The sequence below is a fragment of the Castor canadensis genome, chromosome 4, assembly GCF_047511655.1.
Source record: "Castor canadensis chromosome 4, mCasCan1.hap1v2, whole genome shotgun sequence".
Lineage (NCBI taxonomy): Eukaryota > Metazoa > Chordata > Mammalia > Rodentia > Castoridae > Castor > Castor canadensis.
Window position 1 is genome coordinate 112,918,387 of NC_133389.1, and position 26,021 is coordinate 112,944,407.

At 35.1% G+C, this 26,021-nt stretch overlaps 1 protein-coding gene across 5 annotated transcripts in view; it reads right to left on the reverse strand.

The window, feature by feature from the left end:
• Nucleotides 1-26,021, reverse strand: part of Ccdc148 (coiled-coil domain containing 148) — a 297,747-nt gene that overhangs the window by 183,100 nt on the left and 88,626 nt on the right. For 4 of the 5 annotated variants that reach the window (XM_074070859.1, XM_074070858.1, XM_074070860.1 and 1 more), the window contains 5 exons: nt 24,908-25,011; nt 21,304-21,386; nt 20,693-20,844; nt 19,344-19,439; nt 19,080-19,261 (listed from right to left, as the gene is read on the reverse strand). In XM_074070859.1, coding sequence (XP_073926960.1) covers nt 19,080-19,261; nt 19,344-19,439; nt 20,693-20,844; nt 21,304-21,386; nt 24,908-25,011 — 617 coding nt within the window. Of the gene's footprint in view, nt 1-18,503; nt 19,262-19,343; nt 19,440-20,692; nt 20,845-21,303; nt 21,387-24,907; nt 25,012-26,021 lie in introns of those variants that run through there. The other variant, XM_074070862.1, reaches the window with a different exon arrangement.

A 26,021-nucleotide genomic window follows, 5' to 3' on the forward strand; every position in this document is an offset into this window, starting at 1 on the left:
CATCAATAGATAGGTCATCCAAACAAAAAGTCAATAAACAAATCCTAGATCTAAAATATACAATAGATCAAATGGACATACTTGATGTCTACAGAACATTTCATCCAACTTCTACATAATATACATTCTTCTCAGCAGCCCATGGAACCATCTCCAAAATAGATCATATCCTAGGGCACAAAGCAACTCTCAGCAAATATAAGAAAATAAAAATTATACCATGCATACTATCTGATCACAACGAAATAAAACTAAAACTCAACAACAAAAGTAAAGACAAAAAATATGCAAACAGCTGGAAACTGAATAAACTCATTGCTTAATGAACAAAGGGTCATTGATGACATAAAAGAGGAAATTAAAAAGTTCCTGAAAGTCAATGAAAATGAAAACACAACCTACCGAACCTATGGGACACAGCAAAGGCAGTCCTGAGAGAAAAGTTTATAGCCATGAGTGCATATATTAAAAAGACTGAAAGATCCCAAATCAATGACCTAATGATACATCTCAAAATCCTAGAAAAACAAGAACAAGCAAATCCCAAAACAAATAGAAGGAGAGAAATAATAAAAATAAGAGCTGAAATCAATGAAATAGAAACCAAAACAAAACGTATAAAGAATTAATGAAACAAAAAGTTGGTTCTTTGAAAAAAATAAACAAGATTGACAGACCCCTGGCAAACCTGACTAAAATGAGGAGAGAAAAAACCCAAATTAGTAAAATAAGGAATGCAAAAGGGGAGATAACAACAAACATCATGGAAGTCCAGGAAATCATCAGAGACTACTTCGAGAACCCATATTCAAATAAATTTGAAAATCTTACAGAAATGGACAGATTTCTAGATACACATGATAATCCAAAACTGAATCAAGAGGAAATTAATCACTTGAATAGATCTATAACACAAAATGAAATTGAAGCAGCAACAAAGGGTCTCCCCAAAAGAAAAGTCCAGAACCTGATGGATCCTCTGCTGAATTCTATCAGACCTTTAAAGAAGAATTGATACCAACCCTCCTTAAACTGTTCCACAAAATAGAAAGGGAAGGAAAACTGACTAACACATTTTATGAAGCCAGTATTATACTTATCCCAAAACCAGGCAAAGACGCCTCCAAAAAGGAGAACTATAGGCCAATCTCCTTAATGAACATTAATGCAAAAATCCTCAACAAAATAATGGCAAACCGAATTCAACAACACATCAAAAAGATTATGCACCACGACCAAGTAGGCTTCATCCCAGGAATGCAGGGGTGGTTCAATATTCGAAAATCAATAAACGTAATAAACCACATTAACAGAAGCAAAGACAAAAACCACTTGATCATCTCAATAGATGCAGAAAAAGCCTTTGATAAGATCCAACACCATTTCATGATAAAAGCTCTAAGAAAACTAGGAATAGAAGGAAAGTACCTCAACATTATAAAAGCTATATATGACAAACCTACAGCCAGCATTATACTTAACAGAGAAAAACTGAAACCATTCCCTCTATAATCAGGAACTACACAAGGATGCCCACTATCTCCATTCCTATTCAACATAGTACTGGAACTCCTAGCCAGAGCAATTAGGGAAGAAGAAGGAATGAAAGGAATACAAATAGGTAAAGAAACTGTAAAAATATCCCTATTTGCAGACAACATGATCCTATACCTTAAAGACCCAAAAAACTCTACTCAGAAGCTCCTAGACACCATCAATAGCTACAGCAAGGTAGCAGGATATAAAATCAACATAGAAAAATCATTAGCATGTCTATACACTAATAATGAACAAACTGAAAAAGAATATATGAAAACAATTCCATTTACAATAGCCTCAAAAAAAATCAAATACCTAGGTGTAAACCTAACAAAAGATGTTAACGACCTCTACAAGAAAAACTATAAACTTCTGAAGAAAGAGATTGAGGAAGACTATAGAAAGTAGAGAGATCTCCCATGCTCATGGATTGGTAAAATCAATATAGTAAAAATGTCTATACTCCCAAAAGTAATCTACATGTTTAATGCAATTCCCATCAAAATTCCAATGACATTCATTAAAGAGATTGAAAAATCTACCGTTAAATTTATATGGAAACACGAGAGGCCACGAATAGCCAAGGCAATACTCGGTCAAAAGAACAACGCTGGAGGTATCACGATACCTGACTTCAAACTATATTACAAAGTAATAACAATAAAAACAGCATGGTACTGGCAAAAAAACAGGCATGAAGACCAGTGGAACAGAATAGAGGACCCAGATATGAAGCCACACAACTATAACCAACTTGTCTTTGACAAAGGCGCTAAAAATATACGATGGATAAAAAACAACCTCTTCAACAAAAACTGCTGGGAAAACTGGTTAGCAGTCTGCCAAAAACTGAAACTAGATCCATGTAGATCACCCTATACCAATATTAACTCAAAATGGATCAAGGATCTTAATATCAGACCACAAACTCTAAAGTTGATACAGGAAAGAGTAGGAAATACTCTGGAGTTAGTAGGTATAGGTAAGAACTTTCTGAATGGATTCCCAGCAGCACAACAACTAAGAGATAGCATAGATAAATGGGACTTTATAAAACTAAAAAGCTTCTGCTCATTAAAAGAAATGGTCTCTAAAGAGAATACCCACAGAGTGGGAGAAAACATTTGCCAGCTACTCATCAAAGGACTGATAACCAGAATATATAGGGAACTTAAAAAACTAAATTCTCCCAAAACTAATGAACCAATAAAGAAATGGGCAAGTGAACTATACAGAACTTTCTCAAAAGAAGAAATTCAAATGGCCAAAAAATACATGAAAAAATACTCACCATCTCTAGCAATAAAGGAAATGCAAATTAAAACCACGCTAAGATTCCACCTCACCCGTTAGAATAGCCATTAATAGCAACAACAACAACAGGTGTTGGTGAGGATGCAGGGAAAAAGGAATCCTCTTACACTGTTGGTGGGAATGTAAACTAGTACAACCACTCTGGAAAAAAATTTGTAGGCTACTTAAAAAGCTGAACATTGATCTACCATTTGATCCAGCAATACTACTCCTGGGGATATACCCAAAAGACTGTGACACAGGTTACTCCAGAGGTACCTGCACACGCATGTTTATTGCAGCACTATTCACAATAGCCAAGTTATGGAAACAGCTGAGATGCCCCACTACTGACGAGTGGATCAAGAAAATGTGGTATCTATACACGATGGAATTTTATGCAGCCATGAAGAAGAACGAAATGTTATCATTTGCTGGTAAATGGATGGAATTGGAGAACATCATTCTGAGTGAGGTTAGCCTAGCCCAAAAGACCAAAAATTGTATGTTCTCCCTCATATGTGGACATTAGATCAAGGGCAAACACAACAAGGGGATTGGACTTTGATCACAAGATAAAAGCGAGTGCACACAAGGGAGATATGAGGATAGGTAAGACACCTAAAAAATTAGCTAGCATTTGTTGCCCTTAAGGCAGAGAAACTAAAGCAGATACCTTAAAAGCAACTGAGGCCAATAGGAAAAGGGGACCAGGAACTAGAGAAAAGGTTAGAGCAAAAACAATTAACCAGAAGGTAACACACATGCACAGGAAATCAATGTGAGTCAACTCCCTGTATAACTATCTTTATCTCAACTAGCAAAAACCCTTGTTCCTTCCTATTATTGCTTATACTCTCTCTTCAACAAAATTAGAGATAAGGGCAAAACAGTTTCTGCCAGGTAGTGAGGGGGTGGGGGGAGAGGGAGGGGGTGGAGTGGGTAAGGGAGGAGGTGGGGGCAGTGGGGAGAAATGACCCAAGCATTGTATGCACATGTGAATAATAAAAAAAATTATAAAAAAATTTTAATACAAAAAGAAGGTAGTGTTGTTCAAGTGATATAACACCTGCCTAGCAAGGGCAAGGCCCTTAGTTCAAACAGCAAAAAAAGAAAGAAGAGAAGGAGGGAGGGAAGGAGGGAGAGAAGGAGAGGGAGGGAGGGAGAGAGAGAAAGAGAGAGAGAGAGAGAGAGAGAGAGAGAGAGAGAGAGAAGGAAAGAAAGAAAAAAGAGAGAGAAAGGAAGGAAGGAAGGAAAGAAAGAGAGAAAGAACAAAGAAAGAAAGAAAGAAAGAAAGAAAGAAAATTTAAAAGAATGAAATGAGCCTTTGTAACTTATGGGACACCATTATGTATATTATGGGTGTTCCAGAAGGAAAAGCAAAAGGAAAAGGCATAGAGAACTTATTCAACAACAACAAAAAATAAAACACTGAAAAATGTCCAAGTCTTAGAAAAGGCATAGGTATCAACTTCCAGGAAACACAAAAGATCTCTAATAGAAATACCAAAAAGAAAAACCATCAAAAGTACAAGACAGAGAACAAAAGTGTTAAGTCACATATAAGGGAATCCATATTAGTCTATCAGCAAACTTCTCAGTAGAAACCTTACACACCAGGAGAAAAATGGAATGATATATTCAAAGACTTGAACAAAAAATTTTGCCAACCAATGATACTATTTCCAGCAGCCTAACTTCAGATATGAAGGAGAAATATCATCTTTCCAAAACAACAAAAATTGAGGACATTAATCACCACCAGACTTATCCCACAACAAATGCTGAAAACAGTCCTACACTAGAAGTGAAAGGATAATAGTTACCATCATGAAAATATATAAAAGTAGAAAACCCAATAGTGGAGCAGATGCACAAAAGAGAAAGAAAAGGGAATCAAACCCTGTCAATACAGAAAGCCACTAAACCATAAATATAAATAAGAGAGAAAGGAAGGGAAAATGATCTTCAAAACAAACATAGAAAAAATTAACAAAATGACAGCCAGAAGTCTTTAGTGATCAATAATAATATTAAATGCAAACAAGTTAAATTCCCCAATTAAAAGACATAGACTGGCTGCATGAATTAAAAAAAAATAACAATAAAAGACCCTACTATATGTTGTCTATAAGAAACTCACTTCACCAGTGAAGATACATAGAGACTGAAGTGAAGATACAGAAAAAGATATACCATGCAAAAGGAAGTCAAAAACAAACAAGTATCTAAACTTATGTCAGATAAAATAGACTTTAAGCAAACACTATAAAAAGAGGCAAAGAAGATAACTATATAATGATAAATTCAACAAAAATAATTGTAAATATATAGCCATCCAATGCTGGAGCAACCAATTATATAAAGAAAACCTAATTAGAGCTTTAAAACAAATAGATTCTAAAAGAAGAATAGTTGGGAACTTCAATACCCCACTTTCATCAAAGGACAGAGCATTCAGATTTTTAAAAGATGGAATTAGAAGGAAAACACACTATACGAAACCTACAGGGTTAAGCAAAAGTAGTACTAAAAAGGATATTTGTAGCAATAAGTGCCTATGTTAAAAAATTAGAAAGATTTCAAAAAAATAACCTAATAATCCAATGCAAGGAATTGGAAAGGAAGAATACATCAAACTCACAATTAATAAATAAATTACAAGAATTAGAGCTGTATTTTGGAAACACCAAACTCAATTGACAAACTTTTACCCAGAATAACCAAGAAAAAAAGAAATGATCCAAATAAATATAATCAAAGATGAAAAAGGAGGCATTATAACTAACATCACAGAAATACAAAGAATCATTAAAAACAATTATGAATTATTATGTACCAATAAATGGGAAAAACCTAGAAGAACTGGATAAATTTCTGGAAACATATGACCTACCAAAATTGAACTACAAACACAGAAAATTTCAACATATACCAAAGTACAGAAAGTACAGAAAGAAAGGGAACCCATCTAAACTCATTCTACAAAGCCACCATTATCCCGATATCAAAACTAGACAAGGACCAACAAGAAAAGAAAGCTACGGGTCAATCACTAATGAACACAGATGCAAAATTCTCAACAAAATACTAGCAAAGCACATAAAAAGATTATGCACCATGATCAAGTGGGAATGTATCCCAGGAATGCAAGGGTGGTTCAACATAAATTTAAAAAAAAAAAAAAAAGGTAATACAATACATCAAGAGAATGAAGAGTTTTAAAAATCACCTGACCATCTCAATGAATGCAGAAAAAAGCATTCAATAATGGAAAATAATAAGAGGATTTGTCAAAATACTAGAAATAGAACTACCATATGATCCAGCAATCCCATTACTGGATACATACACAAAGAAATTGAAATCAGCATGTCAGAGACATTTACACTCCCCTGTTTATTGCAGCACTATTCACAATAGCCAAAGTATGGAATCAACCAATAAAATTCAACATCCCTCCATGATTTAACCTTAAAAATTTGGAACAGAGAGCCAGGTGTGATTGTACACTTCTATAATTCCAGCTACTCAGATGGAAGGCAAAGACAGGAGGATCATGGCTCTAGACCAGCCTGGACAAAAGTTAGCCAGAATCACATCTAAAAAGCAAATCAGTTGTGATGGCTCATGTCTGTAATCTCAGCTTTTTAAATATATCAATAATGAAATTTCTGACAAAGAAATCAAGAAAGCAATGTCATTTACAACAAGCAAAAAATAACTAGGAATAAATTTAACCAAGGAAAGAATCAACAGAGTAAGGAAAAACCTAGCGAATGAAAGAAATATTTATAAATTATCCATCTGACAAGATAGGTTTCTAAAATATAAGGGAACTCAAACAACTTAACAGCAAAAATAATAACAATAATAATCCAATAATGCAAATGGCCAAATAAGCCTGAGTAGACATCTCTCAAAAGAGATGTACAAATGGCCAATAAATACATATAAATAATGTTTGACATCATTAATCATCAGGGAAGTGCCAATCAACATCCTTATCTCAACTACCAAAAACGCTTTGTCTTTCTTATTATTGCTATGTCTTCTCTTCAACAAAATTGGAGAAAAGGGCAGAAAAGGTTCTGCCTGGAAATGAAGAGAGTCGGGGGTGGGGGGGGAGAAAGAGGGGGCGGGGTCAGAGGGGAGAAATGACCCAAACACTGTATGTACATATGAATATATGAATAAAAAGGAAAAAACTTGGTCAAAATTAACCATGATGAACATACATGATTGAAAAAAAAACACAATGAGATATAACTTTACTCCAGGTAGAATGGCTGTTATGAAAAAGACAAAAAAAAACAAATGCTGGTGAGAATGTGCTAAAAAGGGAACTCTCATACACTGTTGGTAGGCATGTAATTTAGCATGGCCATTATGGAAAACAGTATGGGTTCCTCAAAATACCTGAAAAAGAATTACCATATGATCCAGCATTCTACAACTGGACACATATACAAAGGAACTGAAATCAGCATGTCAGAGACATTTGCACTCCCAAGTTTATTGCAGTACTATTCTCATTAGTCAAAGTATGGAATCAACCAAAGAGTCAGTCTACCAACAGATGAATGGATAAAGAAAGGGAGATATATACACATGTGATATACAACACAATGGAATATTAGCTACAAAAAGAATGAAATTCTGTCATTTGCAGCAACATGGTTGGAACTAGAGGACATTATGTTAAATGAAATAAGTGAAGCACAGAAAGACAAATATTGCACATTCTCATTTAAATATGAAAGCTAAAAAGTTTATCTCAAAGTAGAGAATCCTATGGTGATCACCAGAGCCTGGGAAGAGGATATGAGGGAAGAATGTATAGAAAGAGTATCATTAATAGTTATAAAGGTACAATTTGTTTGTTTCTTTGTCTATTTTGGGGGATTTTTTCATTGTTGTGCTGGGTGGGGTCACATTGTGGCATTTATAAAAGTTCTTACAATATATCAACTATATCTACTTGAATTCACCCCCTCCACCATTCTCCTTTATTTCTCCCTCCCCCATTCCTATAATAGTTCAACAGGTAATGCATGATAAGAAGTTAATGTATTCCATTCCTCTTTTTTCTGCTCACATACATGTGTACACAGTAATTGCACTATATTCACCCTCCCACACCCTTTTCCTACCTCTTCCCCCCTCCCACTGGTAGCAAGCCCCCCAGGCAGAACATGTTCCACCCTCCTGTTCTCTGATTTTATAAAATAATTTTTTAAAAAGACATTTTTGTTTGTTTTAGATAGCTACACAGGGAGTTTCCTTGTGGAATTTCCATTTATTTATGTTTTGTAGCTCAAATGGGTTCAACTCCTCTATTTTCCTTCTTTCTACATTAGTTCCCTTGTTACAGTGGTTTCAACAGGATTAAAAATTCTATATTCATTCGAGTAGAGAGTACATCAACTGAATTCACCCACTTAACTTCCTTCTTTTACCCTCCTGCTCTCATATGTGACCTCCCCTTAGCATGATCTATTTTTCATACTATTGCTGTGTTTGTTTTAGGTCTATATTCCACATATGAGAGAAAACATGTGGCTTTGGCCTTCTGAACCTGGCTAACTTCACTTAAGATGATGTTCTACAGTTCCATCCATTTACCTTCAATCAACAAAATTTCATTCTGAATGTGGCTGAATAAAATTCCATTGTGTATAAATACCACATTTTCTTAATCCATTTGTCAGTAGTGGGGCATGTTGGCTGTTTCCCTATAGCTTAGTTCTTGTGAATAATGCTGCAATAAACATATGTGTGCAGGTGCCTTTATTGTAACCTGACTCACATTCCTTCAGGTATATCCCTTGGAGTGGTATTACTGGATCACATGGCAGTTCTATTTTTAGTTTTTTGAGGAGCCTCCATACTGTTTTACATAGTGGTTGTACTAATTTACATTTCCCCCAGCAGTATATGAGGATTCCTTTTTGCCCACATCCTCACCAACATTTGTTGTTGTGTTCTTGATGGAAGCCATTCTAACAGGAGTGAGGTGAAATCTTTTTTTTTTTTTTTTATTCATATGTGCATACAAGGCTTGGATTATTTCTCCCCCCTGCCCCACCCCCTCCCTTACCACCCACTCCACCCCCTCCCTACCCCCCCACCCCCTCAATACCCAGCAGAAACTATTTTGCCCTTATTTCTAATTTTGTTGTAGAGAGAGTATAAGCCATAATAGGAAGGAACAAGGGTTTTTGCTGGTTGAGATAAGGATAGCTATACAGGGAGTTGACTCACATTAATTTTCTGTGCGTGTGTGTTACCTTCTAGGTGAAATCTTAAAGTGGTTTTGATTTACATTTCCTTTATGGCCAGGGATGTTGAGCATTTCTTCATGTGTTTTCTAGGCATTTGGACATCTTCCTTTGAAAAAGCTCCCTTCAGTTCATTTGTCCATTTCATCATTTGGTCATTGATTTTTGCAGAGTTCAGTTTTTTAAGCTCCCTGTATATTCTGGGTATCAATCCCTTGCTAGATGTATAACTGGCAAAAATTTTCTCTCATTCTGTTGGCAGCCTCTTCACATCTGGTGACCATTTCTTTTGTTGTGCAGAAACTTTTTAGTTTCATGTAGTCCCATTTGTCGATCCTTTCTCTTAGTTGCTGAGCTATTTGAGTTCTATTTAAGAAGTCATTGCATATGCCTATTAATTCCAGTGTATTCCCTACTCTTTTCTGCACGAGCTTCAAAGTTTCAGGTCTTATATTAACATCCTTAATCCACTTTTGATATTTGAATGGGGTGAAAGACATGGATCTATTTTCAGTTTTCTGCATGCAGATACCCAGTTTTCCCAGCAACATTTGTCAAAAAGACTGTCTTTTCCCCATCATATGTTTTTGGCATCTTTGTCAAAACTCAGGTAGGCATAGATGCATGGATTCAAAAGGCCCAGATAGGGTCTTCTATTCTGTCCCACTATTGCCAGTATCATGTTATTTTTATTGCTATGGCTCTGTAGTATAGTTTAAAGTCGGGTAGTGTGATACCTCTAGCATTGCTTTTTTGTTCAGTATTGCCTTGGCTATTCGTGATCTTTTGTGCTTCCAAATTAACTTTAGGGTAGATTTTTCAATCTCTATGATAAATGTCATTGGAATTTTGATGGGAATTGTATTGAACGTGTAAATTACTTTTGGTAGTATAACCATTCTCGCAATGTTGATTCTACCAATCCATGAGCATAGTGGATCTTACCATCTTCTGTAGTCTTTTTTAATTTCTTTTTTTCATGGTTTATAATTTTCCTTGTAGAGGTCTTTCACATATAAAGGTAAAATTTGGTAGGAGAAATAATTTCTAATTTTCTATAATATCCTGGGATAACTATTGTTGCCATCAATTAGTTTGATATTTCAAAATAACTAGTAGAAAAGATTTAAATATCCCCAACACAGAGAAATAATAAGTGTCTGAAGTGATAGATATGACAATTACCTTGATCTGATCATTACACATTATCTGTATTGAAATTTCACATTGTTCCCTATAAATATGTACAATTTCTATGTATCACTTAAAAATAAAACCTAAGGCAGGTGTGGGCTATCAGGATGCTAACAATAAAGACTGCTGAACTAGATATTGATACCCCTGTTCTCGGATAAACTTTCCACAAATACATATGATGCAAGCAAATATAATTAAGCAAACTCTAAGACAATCTTCTGTTTGTACTACAAAACTTGGACCCATTTTGCCCCCTGGACAAAATGCATTCTGCTCTAGCCAAGAGAATTTAAAATATATTTTATTTCCACAATAAACCCAAACTACTTTGAATATCACCAAATGTGGCTTGTGGTTTAATAAAAGGTTTAAAACCATAGTTATTTTGGTGACATTTAATTTTAAAACAATGCTACTAAAGCAACATGACAAAAAGAAAATTATTTTCTACAACTATTACCCATTCCCCTTGGGAAGTCATGCGGCATGCACTAAGGGAAAGCAGGATGTGTAGGGACCCAGGATGATGGTTGAGGGGGTCAATTAACTAATGTGACTAAGTGAATGCTGGAAGATCAAATAACTATACTACTATTTCTGAGAACTTCTTGTTTTATTAATCACTCTTGGCACAGAACTAACCCAGACCAAAAATGTCGAACTCAACACTGAACATGCCTGGGCACTGAACCTTTCTAACAGTTCTGAGAATACATTTTCAGAAAAAAGTGTTCCTTTGTGGTTAAGGCTTCAGTGTTTTACTTTGTGCCCTCATCAAGTAAGCATGTGTCAGCTGACTGTTAAGCTCCTTTTCCTCATTTTCTTCTCTCTTGATTTCATGAAGCAACAGACACATACATACTCATTTGTGTATTATATATATATATATTTTTTTTTTTTAATTTTGTGAGGATACATACTTTATTGAAATACTGATTTTGATGTTGGCTTTAATCCACTTCATCTTTATTAGCAATAGCGCATATGATTTACTTTGGAACAAGGGAAGAGCCAGGTTTATTAAAAAGTTATGCATATATTTATTACTCTTTCAGCAAAACATTTACATAAGTACATTGATAGAGCTATGCTACATGGGCAAATATGGGAAAAAAGAGAGAAAGAGACCATGACATCAATATCCAATGTGATCATTGGGTCCAGAAGATGAATCAAATATATAAATCCTACCAGTGAAAATATAAATTATTTTTACTTTTCTAAGAGGCAACTTAACAGCAGACGCAAACACCTTAGAAGTTTTCATGCCCTTTGACTCAGCAATTCTATTTCTAGAAATTCATCTTTAAAGAATAATCAGAATTACTCAAAATATAGTGATGAAATGGTCTATTCCAAGATTGTCAAACAAATATCAAAATATAGAATAAATAATTCCTCAAAATAGAAAATGGGATGAATTCAATGTGGTACATACTTTATAAGAGTATGCATACTTATAAGAGATGCACACTTTATAAGAGTATACATCCAGTAAAAAATAAGCTGTAAAAGAATGTTTAACAGATGACCTAAAACCTAGAAATTCAACAAAAACTTACTGAAAAGAGGAATAGTGTGGGTAAGGACTCAAAACAGGAAAACCATAGACATTTTCATAGTTTGTTTTCATTCTGAAATATACAAAAGTTTTACCAGAAGATATCTCTGGGTGGGTGCTGGAAATTTAGAGTTTTAGTTTCTTATTTTTACTTGTCTCTATTTTTAAAAACATTTCTCCAATAAATGTAATTATATATGTATTAAGAGAAAAATATGTAAAATAAAATGCTCCTTGTGCAATAAGTAGTTATCTTGAATGTCACAAACAAATAGGATAAATTGAAATAATTTAGTTGAAAAATCATGAAACTGTAGGCATTGGCAATGTATCTACAGAGAGGAAAAATTGTTAAAATTATTGTGAATTTTAAATAGCATCCAGTTTCAGCTGTCATAAAATAATAGAATATTAATTATGAGCCATTATAAAATTTAACACACCTATCGACAGTAAAGTAGAAGTTACCTGTTGCCACTCCATAGCATTTCCCACATATTGACTTCAGATCTGACATAGCTAAATAAGCATCAGACAATGATTCTCATCTATATGATTAATTCATCCAAATGTTAGGAAATTAAAGCCACAATCTCATCTGAGTCTAAAACAAGCAATTACACTTGTCTTTGTGTTACTTATGAAATACAGCCCAAACAGAATCTAAATAGCTTTGCAAACATGATGAATAAAGGAAGAGGTTCAATTGCAGTCAAACTGTTTTTGGAATGTTTTAGCAAATGAGACCCTCCTTTGAAGCTGAACTGTCCATGCTGTTAGCCACTGGCCACGTGTGGCTTGAAACCTGGATGTGTTTTGAGTATAAAATGTAGAACGAATTTTAGACTTTGAAAAAAAAGGATGCATGCTATCTTACTAATCATTTTGAAGTACTGTTTGTGTATTATCATTATACTTTTTTGGAAATACTGAGCTAAATAAAGTATATTTTTAAATACATTTCACCTTTTCAAGTTTTTACTATAGCTACTTAAAATTTAATATGTAGCTCACACCTTTCCATTAAACAGCACTGATTTAGTACTTAGCCTGGTTTACCAGCCTCCTGGCACACGTAAATGCTTGAAGCAGCATGGTCTGAGGGGAAGCTTTCCAGATGGGCAGAAGAGACTCGATCTGGCTGAACTATTTACCTGCTCAGAACTGAAGAAATTGCCCACTTTTCAATGAGCTGCAGTTTCATTCTTTTTTTCTTTTTTTATTGAGACAGGCTCTTGCTATGTGTCTCCCCAACTACTGGGATTAAAGGCATGTACCACCACACCTGGTGAAGTAGAACATTTTAAATGGGATAAATTGAAGATTAAAATCAAGCATACTTGTCATGTAGTAGATATTCATTAAATATCAATAGTCTCTTGTTCAACCTCTAAAATGGATTTTTTAAAACCTGTGCTTTTGCCTTGTAAAATAGAAAGAACAAATCTGCGAAAATGGTCATAATTTCACCACCTAGGAATACCTGTAGTTATTGTTTATTTAGGTGCCTAAGTTTCTAGTCTCCTAGATATATAAATGTAGATGTAATAATTTAAGAAAGAATAAAAAGAGAGGATTCATATTACATTAACTGTTTTGTGGCCTGCTTTTTGTACTTCCAGAGAAATGTATTACAACTATCCATATTATTAAAAAATTCAGGTGAGAAATATCAGTGTGGTGTTATATTGTGTGGGTATGAAATACTGCATTGATTCCCTAGTAATTGACTATTTCAGTAGTTTTCTAAATTTTGCTACCACTAAGGAAAGAAATGTCAATATTGGACACACTAGAAGTCAAATAGTTATTTCACTTTTATGATTATTCCTTTAAAATCATTTCTAGACTGGGGATGTCACTCAGTGGTAGAGCATTGCCTAGCATGCATAAAGCCCTGGGTTTGAGACCCAGTAATGGAAAAAAAAAAAAAAAAAAAACCTCTTTTAAAAATCATTTCTTTTCTTTTTTTTTTTTTTATTCATATGTGCATACAATGTTTGGGTCATTTCTCCCCCCTTCCCCCGTCCCCTTCCTTACCCCCCCCTTACTCCCCCTAACCCCTCCCTATCAGGCAGAAATTATTTTGCCCTTATCTCTAATTTTGTTGAAGGAGAGTATAAGCAATAATAGGAAGGAACAAGGGTTTTTACTAGTAGAGATAAGGATAGCTATATAGGGAGTTGACTCACATTGCTTTCCTGTATATGTGTGTTACCTTCTAAGTTAATTCTTCTTGAACTAACCTTTTCTCTAGTTCCTGGTCCCCTTCTCCTATTGGCCTTAGTCACTTTAAAGTATCTGCTTTAGTTTCTCTGCATTGAGGGCAACAAATGCTAGCTAGTTTTTTAGGTGTCTTACCTATCCTCATACCTCCCTTGTGTGCTCTCACTTTATCATGTGATCAAAGTCCAATCCCCTTGTTGTGTTTGCCCTTGATCTAATGTCCGCATATGAGGGAGAACATACAAAAAAATCATTTCTAAAGAGAAATATTCCCAATTATAAAGATTTTTGATGACATAGTGTCAAATTGCCTTCTAAAAATTTATATGCCAACTACATATAAAAATGCCTATTTCCTCATACTGTTGTAACCCAGGGTAAAATTCTTTTGTTTTACCATTCTTATAGGTAAAAATCTTAATTTTTTATTTCTATTGCTTTGGTGAGTAGAGGTCAATAAATTTTCTTAGTCACTTGTATTTAGAATGACCACACAGAGTTCCAGACTGCCAGCACATCTTTCACCTCCAAGCATCCACATCACAAAATCTGTATCCCTACCTGCTATTGTGTTCCATCAGTCATGTGTGCTCATTCCTCAACTTCTGCACTAAATCACACTTCTTGCAACCCCAGAGCATCACACAGCAATTCCTCTCTCTCCTGTATCACAAAGTTGATCCTTTACCAGATTATTCTCATCAACATCACTATTTCTCCCAATTTAAACAAGACAACATAAAAGTCTGTCCCTGCTTCCCTACTCGCCTTTGTCTTCCCTTCCTCAACTTCCATTCACTCATGTCTACTCCAGTCAGGCATTTGCTTTCACTTCTTCAAAGAAAATGGCCACCAAATATCTTTTAGACCAAATGCATGACCAGCTCTCTCCACCAACTTCATAACTTCACTTCAACATCCCTTTCTCAACTAGGCTTATCTACAAATTTTATTGCAAATTTACAATCTGCCTTCCACAACCCCAGCACCTCCTATCTCTCTTACTCTAATCTATATTTTTTCATAGCATTTATCACCTTCTAACATACAACTGTGCATATTTACTTATTATGTTTGCACTTTGGTGTGTCTCCAACTTGCTTCGTGAATGCAGAGATTTTTTTTATCCATTTTAAACCAATAGATGGTTATTATGTATTTCTTGAAAATATAAATTCCCTCTTCATCTCCTTTTGACTGCTAATTATTCAATTAATTTTCAGTGTCTTTGTATCTGGGAATTTTAATATTTTGTGTCTGTTACGTTGCCAATGTTTTCCTATTTGTTGTTTAATTTGTATCCTTGTCATTTTTCCTTTAAAAGTTATTTGTTTCATAACAGAAAATATATTCATATGGTTCAAAATTCAAAAAAGTACAATGAAAGGGAAACAAGATAAAAATTCTCCCTCATCTCCCAGGTATCTGCTCCCCTCCCCAGAGGCAATGAATATTATCAAGTTTTTGTGTATTGCTTCAAATATACAAAAGCAAATATATGTGAGTGAGTTTATATTTACTTTTCTCTTTTTTGCACAATATGTTGTATACATTGCTTTCCTTGGTCATGTCCATACTTCACCCTAACCCTTGGATATTTTTCTAGGTTAGTAAATTTAAGTATTGGACTGCTTTACATTGGTAGACTAATACATTGTATAGATGCATAATAGCCTATCAAACTTCCTTATTAAGGTTTTTGCTCAGTCTTTCACTTCTGCAACAAGTAACTCTAAAAATAAACCAGTGTAAACATATTCAAGTATATTTGTATGATGTATTTTTGAGATATGGAAACTGTTGGGACAAAGGGTGTGTGCTCTATGAATTTTTAAGTTCTACCAAACTACTGCATAGAGGTAAATTGTAAATAAAGTTAAAAAGCAAGTGCCTAGGGGTGGGAGAATTGTGATCCTACTGTAAACTATGAACTTCAAGTAGCAATTGTGGCAAGTTAGGGATGTTTTTAGTTGTAAATAACTCACAAACTCTAAACAGCAAACAACTAAAAACCCAAGATACGCTGACCTAAGACTATAATGTGGACTAATAGCCCTTGGAAAGCATGCATGCATTTACTCCAACAGCTGTGCACACACATACACACATTCTATAAAAATTCTCACAAGTCTGAACAACTGGAACCAAAGGGGGAAATGGTCATATCAAAGTAAAAGTAGATCCTGGCAAATTAGAAGTGCAGTAAGTATAATTGAACAAGTAATTCATGGTGCTGTCCAGAACTGCATATTCATGTACCTCACTGCTCACCAGTCACAGAACACTGGCAAGAACCATATCTGCATTTATTCAGAACAATGTTTTACTCTTTTTCTCCTCCAGAAAACAATTCCTGAGAACTCATTCAGTGTTACTACCAGTTTTCTTCAATTAATGTTTGCATATAATTTTTGTTTGGCCAGGGAACATGTGTATGTTTCTTCCTCCAAGTACTGCAAGCCTTCTCAGAAGCCAGGCCATATTCTACACTAATCTGTTTGCTGAACCTCCTACCAAGGAGTTTAGCAGAGATTGCTGTATATTAAGGACTATTCAATAAATATTCATCAAGCAAAACACATCAACAATTATATAAAATGCTTTCTGGATAATTATATGTGGTAAATAGGCTATCAAATTAATATTTATGAGGCTTGTATTCCTCTAAAGTGTTTTCCTACTGCCCACATAACATGCCTCACCACTCTTTCCTTCCTGGTTTTCACATTGAGTTCAACTCAATCACTTAGAAGATGGTACATGTAGAATGTACTTGGTTTATGAACACAAATATAGCTAATCAATTATTTTGTCCTCAAGAGACTTTTAGTCTAGTCATTCAATCTCCTTTTTATAGGCTGTCCTCCTTATTCTGCCTAACTATACCCATTCCTCAAAATCCATGATAAACTTTATTTCCTCCATCAAAATTCCCTAAACTATTTTGTCCTCAAAGTTTCTTCTGTCTGTAGAAATGTTGGCATGTAATGTATATTCATCAAATTCTTTGCTTAATCTTCAATAACTTCAGTGTAGTTGTGTTCCCCAACCTTTTCCTGAGAGGCACAGGGTTGCATAAAAGAAGAGTGGAAATTGAGTTCAGATTTTTAAAAAGGAAGTAAGTAAAGTGGGCCAATGAAGATGAGTCTTACCGGAAGGTGCCACTGCAGACTGCTAAGGCAAACTCCTCCATAGGTAGGAGCTGCTAACCACAAGACACCACAAATTCAGCCAGCTTTCATAGGGCAGAAGTGTCATCTGGGAGGAAAAGGTAAGTATGCTTTACCTCCATCACAGCCACAGCTAATCAGCCTGATTATCATGCCTCTTGCCCTATCAAACAAAACCCTCTGAAATCTCTATAATAAAGTTGTGGTGGGGAGTGGAAGAAATTCATTTTACAATTAAAGATGTAACTAAGTGCATGATTGAGCTTCACTGTGACTGAATTCCAATTAAAGGGTAAGTAATTAATCAATAAGTGTACATGATATATTGCTCATTTCTTTCTCAGCTTTATTTCAAGGTAGGAAGGAGGAAAGCAAGGGACAGAGGAGGTCTCCAGAGGGGCTCTCTGGAGACCACAAGGTGAGGAACACAGGAACATCCTCAGAAAGGTGAAAGAAGGAAGTCAAGGTCAGGAAGGGCCCTGACTTCACCTAGGACTGGCTAAGTCCTTTACAAGTGTTCTGAGAAAAGTAACAGCTGTGTCCAAACAGTTTGGATGAAAGAGCTACCAAAGCACAAAGTCCTATGGGGTAGGACCTATGGTTTTCCTCCTTACTTACTTCTTAACACCAGTAGTTTCTTGTGGAGGAGCTGCATTCAGAGCAACTAATAAGAAATATAAATATTTGTTACATTTTTCATCTTCCATTGAAAAGTCAAAAACCTCTTATTTTTCAATTTGCTATAAATGTGCCCCCTCAGTAGTTTTCTTTTTTTTTTTCAATGTTAGTTCTTCGGGAAAAATTTTGAGGTCAATATCATAGAGCCAGAAGCAGTTTTGCTACAAAAGATCCCTGAGAAACTTCATACGCACACACTCCAAGGCACACCATTGATCTGAGTCAGGGTGGCATTATCTGCTTTTGTTCTTTATGTGACTTGTAACAGAAAACACCAGACAAGACGACAACTACCAAAATTGAATTTTAAACCACTGAAAATTATACTTGCCACTCAAAAGATGATTGTCACACTCAGGATACAACCCAAAGTCTATTTTTTGTTGTTGTTGTTCATTTATTCACATGTGCATACATTGTTTGGGTCATTTCTCCACCCTGCCCCCTCCCCCACTAACCCCCCCTCCTCAGTTTCAGGCAAGTCCCGTTCTGCCCTTGTGACTGATTTTGTTGAAGAAAAGACATAAGCATAATAAGAAAGACAAAGCGTTTTTGCTAGTTGAGTTAAGGATAGCTATACAGAAAGATAAGTCTATTTTTTTAAATATAAAAATTTAACATATTCAGGATTTTTTTATCTTATATTTATTGAAAAACATACCTTGCATGATTCATCACAGGACAAAATCACAGTGGGTAATAAGTAACATAAATGCATGCATATATTTTTCATTATAATCAATTATTAGTGCTGATTTATAGAATTCCATGGTAGAAGAGATTTATATATTGAAATTGAAATTTGAGTTACTAAAAATTCATATTTGAAGACTATTCTTACCTTTGCAATAAAGAAGCCCAATAAGAGAGGTATTGTCATCACGTTTTAACCTTATAAAAATCTTACAAGCCATTATACAAGGAAATTATTTGGGGGAAAAAATCTTTCAATTCAACAAATGGTCAACCTAAGCATTTACTGATTGTATTCCAATCACATAGCAACTATGAAATACCAAATAAGAAATATGATGACTTCGAACAAAAATTAAATTTTACCAGTACTGCCAAAAGAGAGAAATTAAATTTTAATGTAAAAAAATCTATAGAATTCAAGTAGTTTTATCATATCACCTGTGAATATCTTCTAACTGCAAATCAAAATCTTGAAGTTTCTTCTGATATTTCTCTGTGAAGTTAGAAAACTCTTTAAGGACTGAAGATTTCAAATCAGGGTATGGGCACTCCAACATTTCTAATTCCACAGGCTGTTCACTGAGTAGGTTAGTTTTTTCTTCTAAAGAATAATCCTGTGTCTGAAAATATATATATAATTATTTTATTTAACATAAATGCAAAAATGATAAGCAAATAGATAACTAACTGCTTCATACTTACTCCCATTCTGCTGTCCAAAAGTTCATTTTCTACCTTTTGTTGCTCCAGGTTAAGTCTTTCAAAGACAGCATTCAACTGTTTCTTCACAAAGCCAATCTAGAGGACATGATATTTGCAAAAATTATTGTGACTCATTCAATATTTATAACTAAAGACACAAGAATTATTCTTAAAAGCCAATAAGTGATGAAAAATTACATAAGGGAAAATTACTCTGAAGACCTGGGAAAGAAAAAGATGTCAGGCAGGCAGCGCTCATCAGATAAATGAGCTTCCATGAAACTTCTAGACAAACAACCAATGATAAGAACTCACAGTATGGTCATAGGCACCCTGCATCTTACAACCTTGTTAAGGCAGAGAACTTACCAGATTGCCAGCTTCAATCACCCCTTTCTTCCCTTACATCCTTGCCACTAGTCCCCAGCTAGGCATAAACCTAAATTTTTTATTATTTATGAAAGCAATATAACATAACAGAATAGCTGAAAAGTAGAGAAATAAAAAAATAATTAAAACACTACTCTAGCACAACTATACTCAAGCTTCTACTCTATTGACAGGAGGTAGTCAACAAAACAGTAAACAAAAATACATAAGAGCCAGGCGCTAGTGGCTAATGCCTGTAATCCTAGCTACTCAGGAGGCAGAGATCAGGACGATCACAGTTTGAAGACAGCCCAAGCAAATAGTTCACAGGACCCTATCTCGAAAAACCCTATCATAAAAAACTGGGCTGGTGGAGTTGCTCAATGTGAAGGCCCTGAGTTCAAGTCCTAGTGCTGCAAAAAAAGAAAAAAAATACATAAAAGAGCATCAGAAGAGGCAAGTGAATCAGTAAAGCCAGGATGATGTGAGAGGGAACAACAGTGGCTTATCAAGACCTGCCTCTCAAAAGAAAGGACATTCAAGCCAAGAACTAGATTACAGAAAGTGGCATCAGCCAGACAGAGAAAACAGCCAGTGTAAAGACCTTGAGACAGGAATGCGCCTGGTATGTGCAGAAAGGGACAGTGTTAGGCAGGAGATGTGACTGCAAAAGCAGGAAGAGAGTTGAATGGGTAGAGGACTTAAGGGCCAGCAGGAGGCTCTGGGGGATTTCAGAACAGGATAACTTGATCCCCCTGTACTGGGGGTAGAATCCCAGAATGCACTGGGAGAGAAAGAGAAAGAATGAAAGTAGAGAGACAAGTTAAAATAAGGGTGCTTGGACAGATTCAGGTTTATGTTTAATATATTGAATAATCTATTTAATACATAAGACACACATGCTTGTTTCTTGTCTCAAACTGTTCTATCTGGACAAAAACGAAATCTTACATTGTTAAAAGTAAAGGTACCATACAGACCTTCTCCAGTACTGTCACAGAGTTAAACTCCACATGAGTCTGTGCATGCTGGAGAATGGGAAACTGTCTGTACTTCAGATCTGTTCTCAGCTGCTCAGTAGGAAGTATCACATTTTTAAGATAGGTGCACCATTGTTCTGATAACTCTTGTTCTATGGCAAAAACAAAATTCAATCAAGAAAACACATAATTTTATTTCTTAAAGAACAGATCATTAAAATGTGTACTTTTAAATTCCTTTAGAAAAAAAACTAAACAGCCATTAATATTAAAAAAGCATGCACAGGAAATCAATGTGAGTCAATGCCCTGTATAGCTATCTTTATCTCAACCAGCAAAACCCCTTGTTCCTTCCTATTATTGCTTATACTCTCTCTACAACAAAATTAGAGATAAGGGCAAAATAGTTTCTGCTGGGTATTGAGGGGGGGAGCGGGAGGGGGTGGAGTGGGTGGTAAGGGAGGGGGTGGGGGCAGGGGGGAGAAATAAACCAAGCCTTGTATGCACATATGAATAATAAAAGAAAAAAAAAAAAGCATGAAGTAGATGCCCATTTTTATTCTTCCAAACAAAATTCCCCTTTAAATACAGTACCAAAATAAAAAGCTCACCAAAATTCCTAAGGTCACAAAGACAGTCATTTCCAATGTTTTCTTCATTGAGAAAAGATTTTATTTCAGATTCCAATTTACATCTGAAATAGACATGATCTCAATCAATTTTTATAATCGCAAATGTACATACATATAGGTTTAAAAAAATAAGTGGAGTAGGAATATTCAATCTAATGTGGTTTTGCTCATCTATTCATTTATTCAGATGGTGAACTAAATTCCTAACATCAGCAAAAGGAATAGCATGGCCAAAGGCCATGCACATCAGGACACTGGGAAGCCACTGAAGTTTGACAGTCCAACCTTACCTGTTCAGGATTGTGTTTCAAAAAGATTCCTAAGGTGGCAGGCAAAAGGATGGATCTGAAGATGGGGTAAGCCACACAAATGAAAGATGAAGAGGAAGAGATTAGGCAAACCTAGACCAACAAGGAAGCTATTCTAAAAGTTCAGAAATTATGAGATTTTTTTGAATCAGGGAAATGGGAATAAAAGCATGTTTTATTTTTATAACACTAACAAGGGTAATAGATCTTTATAATATTTTACTATAGTTTTAAAATATAGTCATTTTTAGAGTAAAATCATAACCAACTCTAAATGGACATCCAAAAATACTGTATTCTATCCTTTGCTTATGGTAGTCATTAAATTAGAGTTTTGATTTATCATTATTATCCAAGTAAAATATTAAAATGGTATAAAATAAGGAGAGCAACAATTATAATACTTTGATACAATGATTATTTCCATGTTTTGCAAATAAGTTTCTAACCCCTGACTACCTTCATTTTATGTAATTGTAATAATGGCATATTTAACATTTTGTATTGTAGGGGGTTTGCTTAAGACTATTTTTTAGATAGTTCTAAATAGTCTTTGTAATTATCATTTTAATGACTGCATTATATGTGTGTGTACATTATATATATATGTTATATGTATATAATATAATATATACATGCCATCATCTTCTAAGGCCAATTCACTAAATGAGACAGTATTTTTGCTTTTGCTTATATATATAAAGGAGAATTATAAATACTTCACAATTCTCCCACCAGGTAGATTTTGTTAGAAATATTTTTAACATCACATTTGCAACTGTTTCATGGAAGACAGATGCATTATTATGTACTCAAAACAGAATTTATTTCAAAGTTGTTTAACCAAAAATGTAGCACTTGAAAACCATCCAACCAGCTCCCCTATATTTTCAACACCCAGAAAGCCATAACAGCATACAAACAGCCAGAAGAAGGAGGCTTTGGGTAATGTTTGGTGTTCTGAGGAGACTGATTATCCACATAGAACAACTGGCACCATCCCAGAAGGATAAGGACCTGTACTTTACTTAAAGTAGACACCCAAGGGCTCAAAAACACCCTCTACTAGGATGAATTATCTGCAGGTTGTTGCACTGAATTGATTAATATATCATCTAGACAAGTGACCATACAAAACTCAGGGTTCTTTGTGGTCCTAGAAACAAGAAGTGCCCCCTGGGAAAGTATATCAGAGTCCTCCAGGGGTATAGTTGGAGTAAGCTTATTAAGCTTAAAATAAAATTTTATAAATTTAAATATTAAACAGAATTTATATTTGGAATTTTTTGTCTAGTTTTAACACAGATTTCAAATAATTAAAAAAGAAAAAGCTGCTTAACTCTTAAGTTCATGGAGCATAAGAAATAAGTGCAACAATTTCAATCCCGATCCACCAAACTAGCATATTTATCTTCTTCAAATAACTTCAATCTTCTAAGACTCAAGAATCTCATCTGTAACACTGGAATAACAATAATACCTACACTGTAGGGTTACCGTAAGGATTAAGTGAGATAAAGCACATCAAGTACTTAACATATGACCTGGCACATACTCAATTACCCAAAAGAAGCTAGACATCATTGCAGGCCTCTTCTTCTTCAGGCTTGAGATTCTCAAATGGAGCTTAAGTCAGTCAACAGAATTATTTTCCATAATGATATGTATATATTTTGTCTATTTAGCTCAAGAACAACTTAATATATGTATTAGGGAGGATGTGGAACAGCCAAGATTAAAAAAAAAGAAAACTTTTCCCAATGCCTTTTTTTACATTGAACTTTCACCTCTGGACACCATAATTAAAGTTTCCTAGTAGTTCCCTTTTATCATATTGCAAGTTATACAAATTTTCAAAAAACTTTCTTCACAAAAAGTGACTTTTTGAAGGATTTGGTATATCTGATACAGTTGTTTTCATAGTAGAAGTATGGTGATTAAATCTATATAATTTTGTTTTGAGTTATGCCATAATATAAAAGCCTTACCAATCTTTTACCTCACATATAAGAATCACTTGCCAGGGTAAGAAACTCCTGTTAACATGAAAAGCATTTGGGTCAAAAGGAAAGTTAATGGTATTTGGAAACTTGCCTTAGAATGAGATCATAGAAGTTGTCTATTTTGATATAAAATGCTTAATAATACACATTTTAAGGGTATATTTCATAAATATGTCATTGTTAAAACAAGTATGTATGCTTTAAAAGGGGAAGAAACACATTTGCCCTATCTCTTTGTATAGACTTTTGAAATTTGTTTTTAAAAATTACACTTAAAATCAAATATAAAAGCTGGGCACCAGTGGCTCACGCCTGTAATCTTAGCTACTCAGGAGGCAGAGGTCAGGAGGATCGAATTTGGAAGCCAGCCTCTGGCAAATGTTCATGAGACCCTATCTCAAAATAAGCAACATACATACATACATACATACATACATACATACATACACACACACACACACACACACACACTCACAAAGGGCTGGTGGAGTGGCTCAACTGGTAAGAGTACCTGCCTAGCAAGTGTGAGGCCCTGAGTTCAAACTCCAGTACTACCCCTAAAAAAGATTATATAAAAATATTATTTTGTTTTGCTTTATTTTTAAGTGACTGCTGCAAATAAAAAGTCAAAAATCAGAATTTAATACGTCATCATGCAACTACATAAAGAAAACCCCTGAGGGCTGGCAGCATGGCTGAAACCCCTGAGGGCTGGCAAGCATGCACCTGTCTAGCAAGCATGAGGCCCTGAATTCAAGCCTCAATACCACAAAAAAAAAAGGAAGGAAGAAACGAAGGAAGGAAGAAAACCACAGAACAATTTGAACTCCTTAGTTCATTGTTTTATCAGTGAACTAAAAGTATTTACATATCTCCTTTTATATACCCATGATGCAGAGAGGAATATGGTATGAAGCTGACCCTGGAGGAGGTGACCACTCTCTGTAGACTACACAAATATGTCAGCAAAACTTCCTAGTGCAATGTGCTAAGTAGAATACATGCAAATGCAAGCACGAGGGGGGAGGGGAGTGCAGAAGAGGAAGTGATTGGCAGATAGAAACAATTATCTCTTTTTTTCCCTATAGCAGGCAAAAGCCATATTAACATATTCCCTGGGTTTCAGATTAAGCTGAGAAAATAAAGATTTTAATGTGACTTGACTTCAAACTATAACTTTAATTAACATGGACCATTATAGGACACCTGACTGGATACCCACAGCTCCTAGTAATTCCTGCACATTCTCACTGAATTCTCCCCAGTTCTTACCTGGCTTCATTTAGCCTTTGGTGTTCCTGCCACCACACTTGCTTATGCTGTTTTATTAGCATGTGTTCTTTAGATATCTTTGAAATCTTCACTGCTTTTCTGATCTACATTTAGAAGAACAAAAACAATAGCAACTTAAAAGTTTTTAAAATATATTTTCCACAAAGGAGATGTCAATCTGTATGTTCAAAGTTATACTACTGTTTTTCCCTCCTTATTAGTGAATCTTCTAACACACAATCCACCTAAAATAAGTACTATATTACAAAGCAGGGAGAGGAAAGAGAAAGTGGTTTGGAAGACTGACCAATATAAAAACTGTTTTGAAGGTGTAAAAAGGAAGTCAAAGACATTCTATTTTTCATACATACAATAAATAGAGCCCTAATTTATACAACCTAGGAAAGTTTTTAAAACATTTTCTATACACAGCATGGCATGATGGCTCACGCCTATAATCCTAACTACTTGGGAGGCAGAGATTGGGAGGATCATGTTTGGAGACCGGCCTGGGCAAATAGTTGGCAAGACCTCCACCTTGACCAATAAAAGTTGGGTATGGTGGTACCATGCCTGTCATCTCAGCTAAGCAGAAAGCAAAAACAGTAGGATTACAGTCAAGGCCTGCCAGGCACAAATGTGAGACCCTATTTGAAAAATAACTGAATCAAAATGGGCTGGGGCATAGCTCAAGTGGTAGAGCACCTGCCTAGCAAGCTTAAGACCCTGAATTCAAGCCCCAGTACTGCCCCAAAAGGAAAGTTTTCTATACATTTGTCCCCATTTGGACACATCATCCCTGGCAGGTATTGTGGGTGTCATTATTGCTGTTTTACAGATGAGGACACCACAGGTAAGAGAAGTTCAAAGACTTAGTCAAGGTCATATTGCTTGTAAACATCAGGGTCACATAGCCTTGAAGTGTGGGTGGTTTCTATCTGACCCCTTATCATAAGATGGGAAAGACACATTAGCTAAGTTGTTAGGAAATGCAGCTTTAGTTCCAGCTTCAGCACTTACTAGAAATATGACCTGAAACATGCAATTTTTATCTTTCAACTCTATGACTTTATAAATACATTTTTCAAATTTAGGCAAGTATTTATTTGAAGGC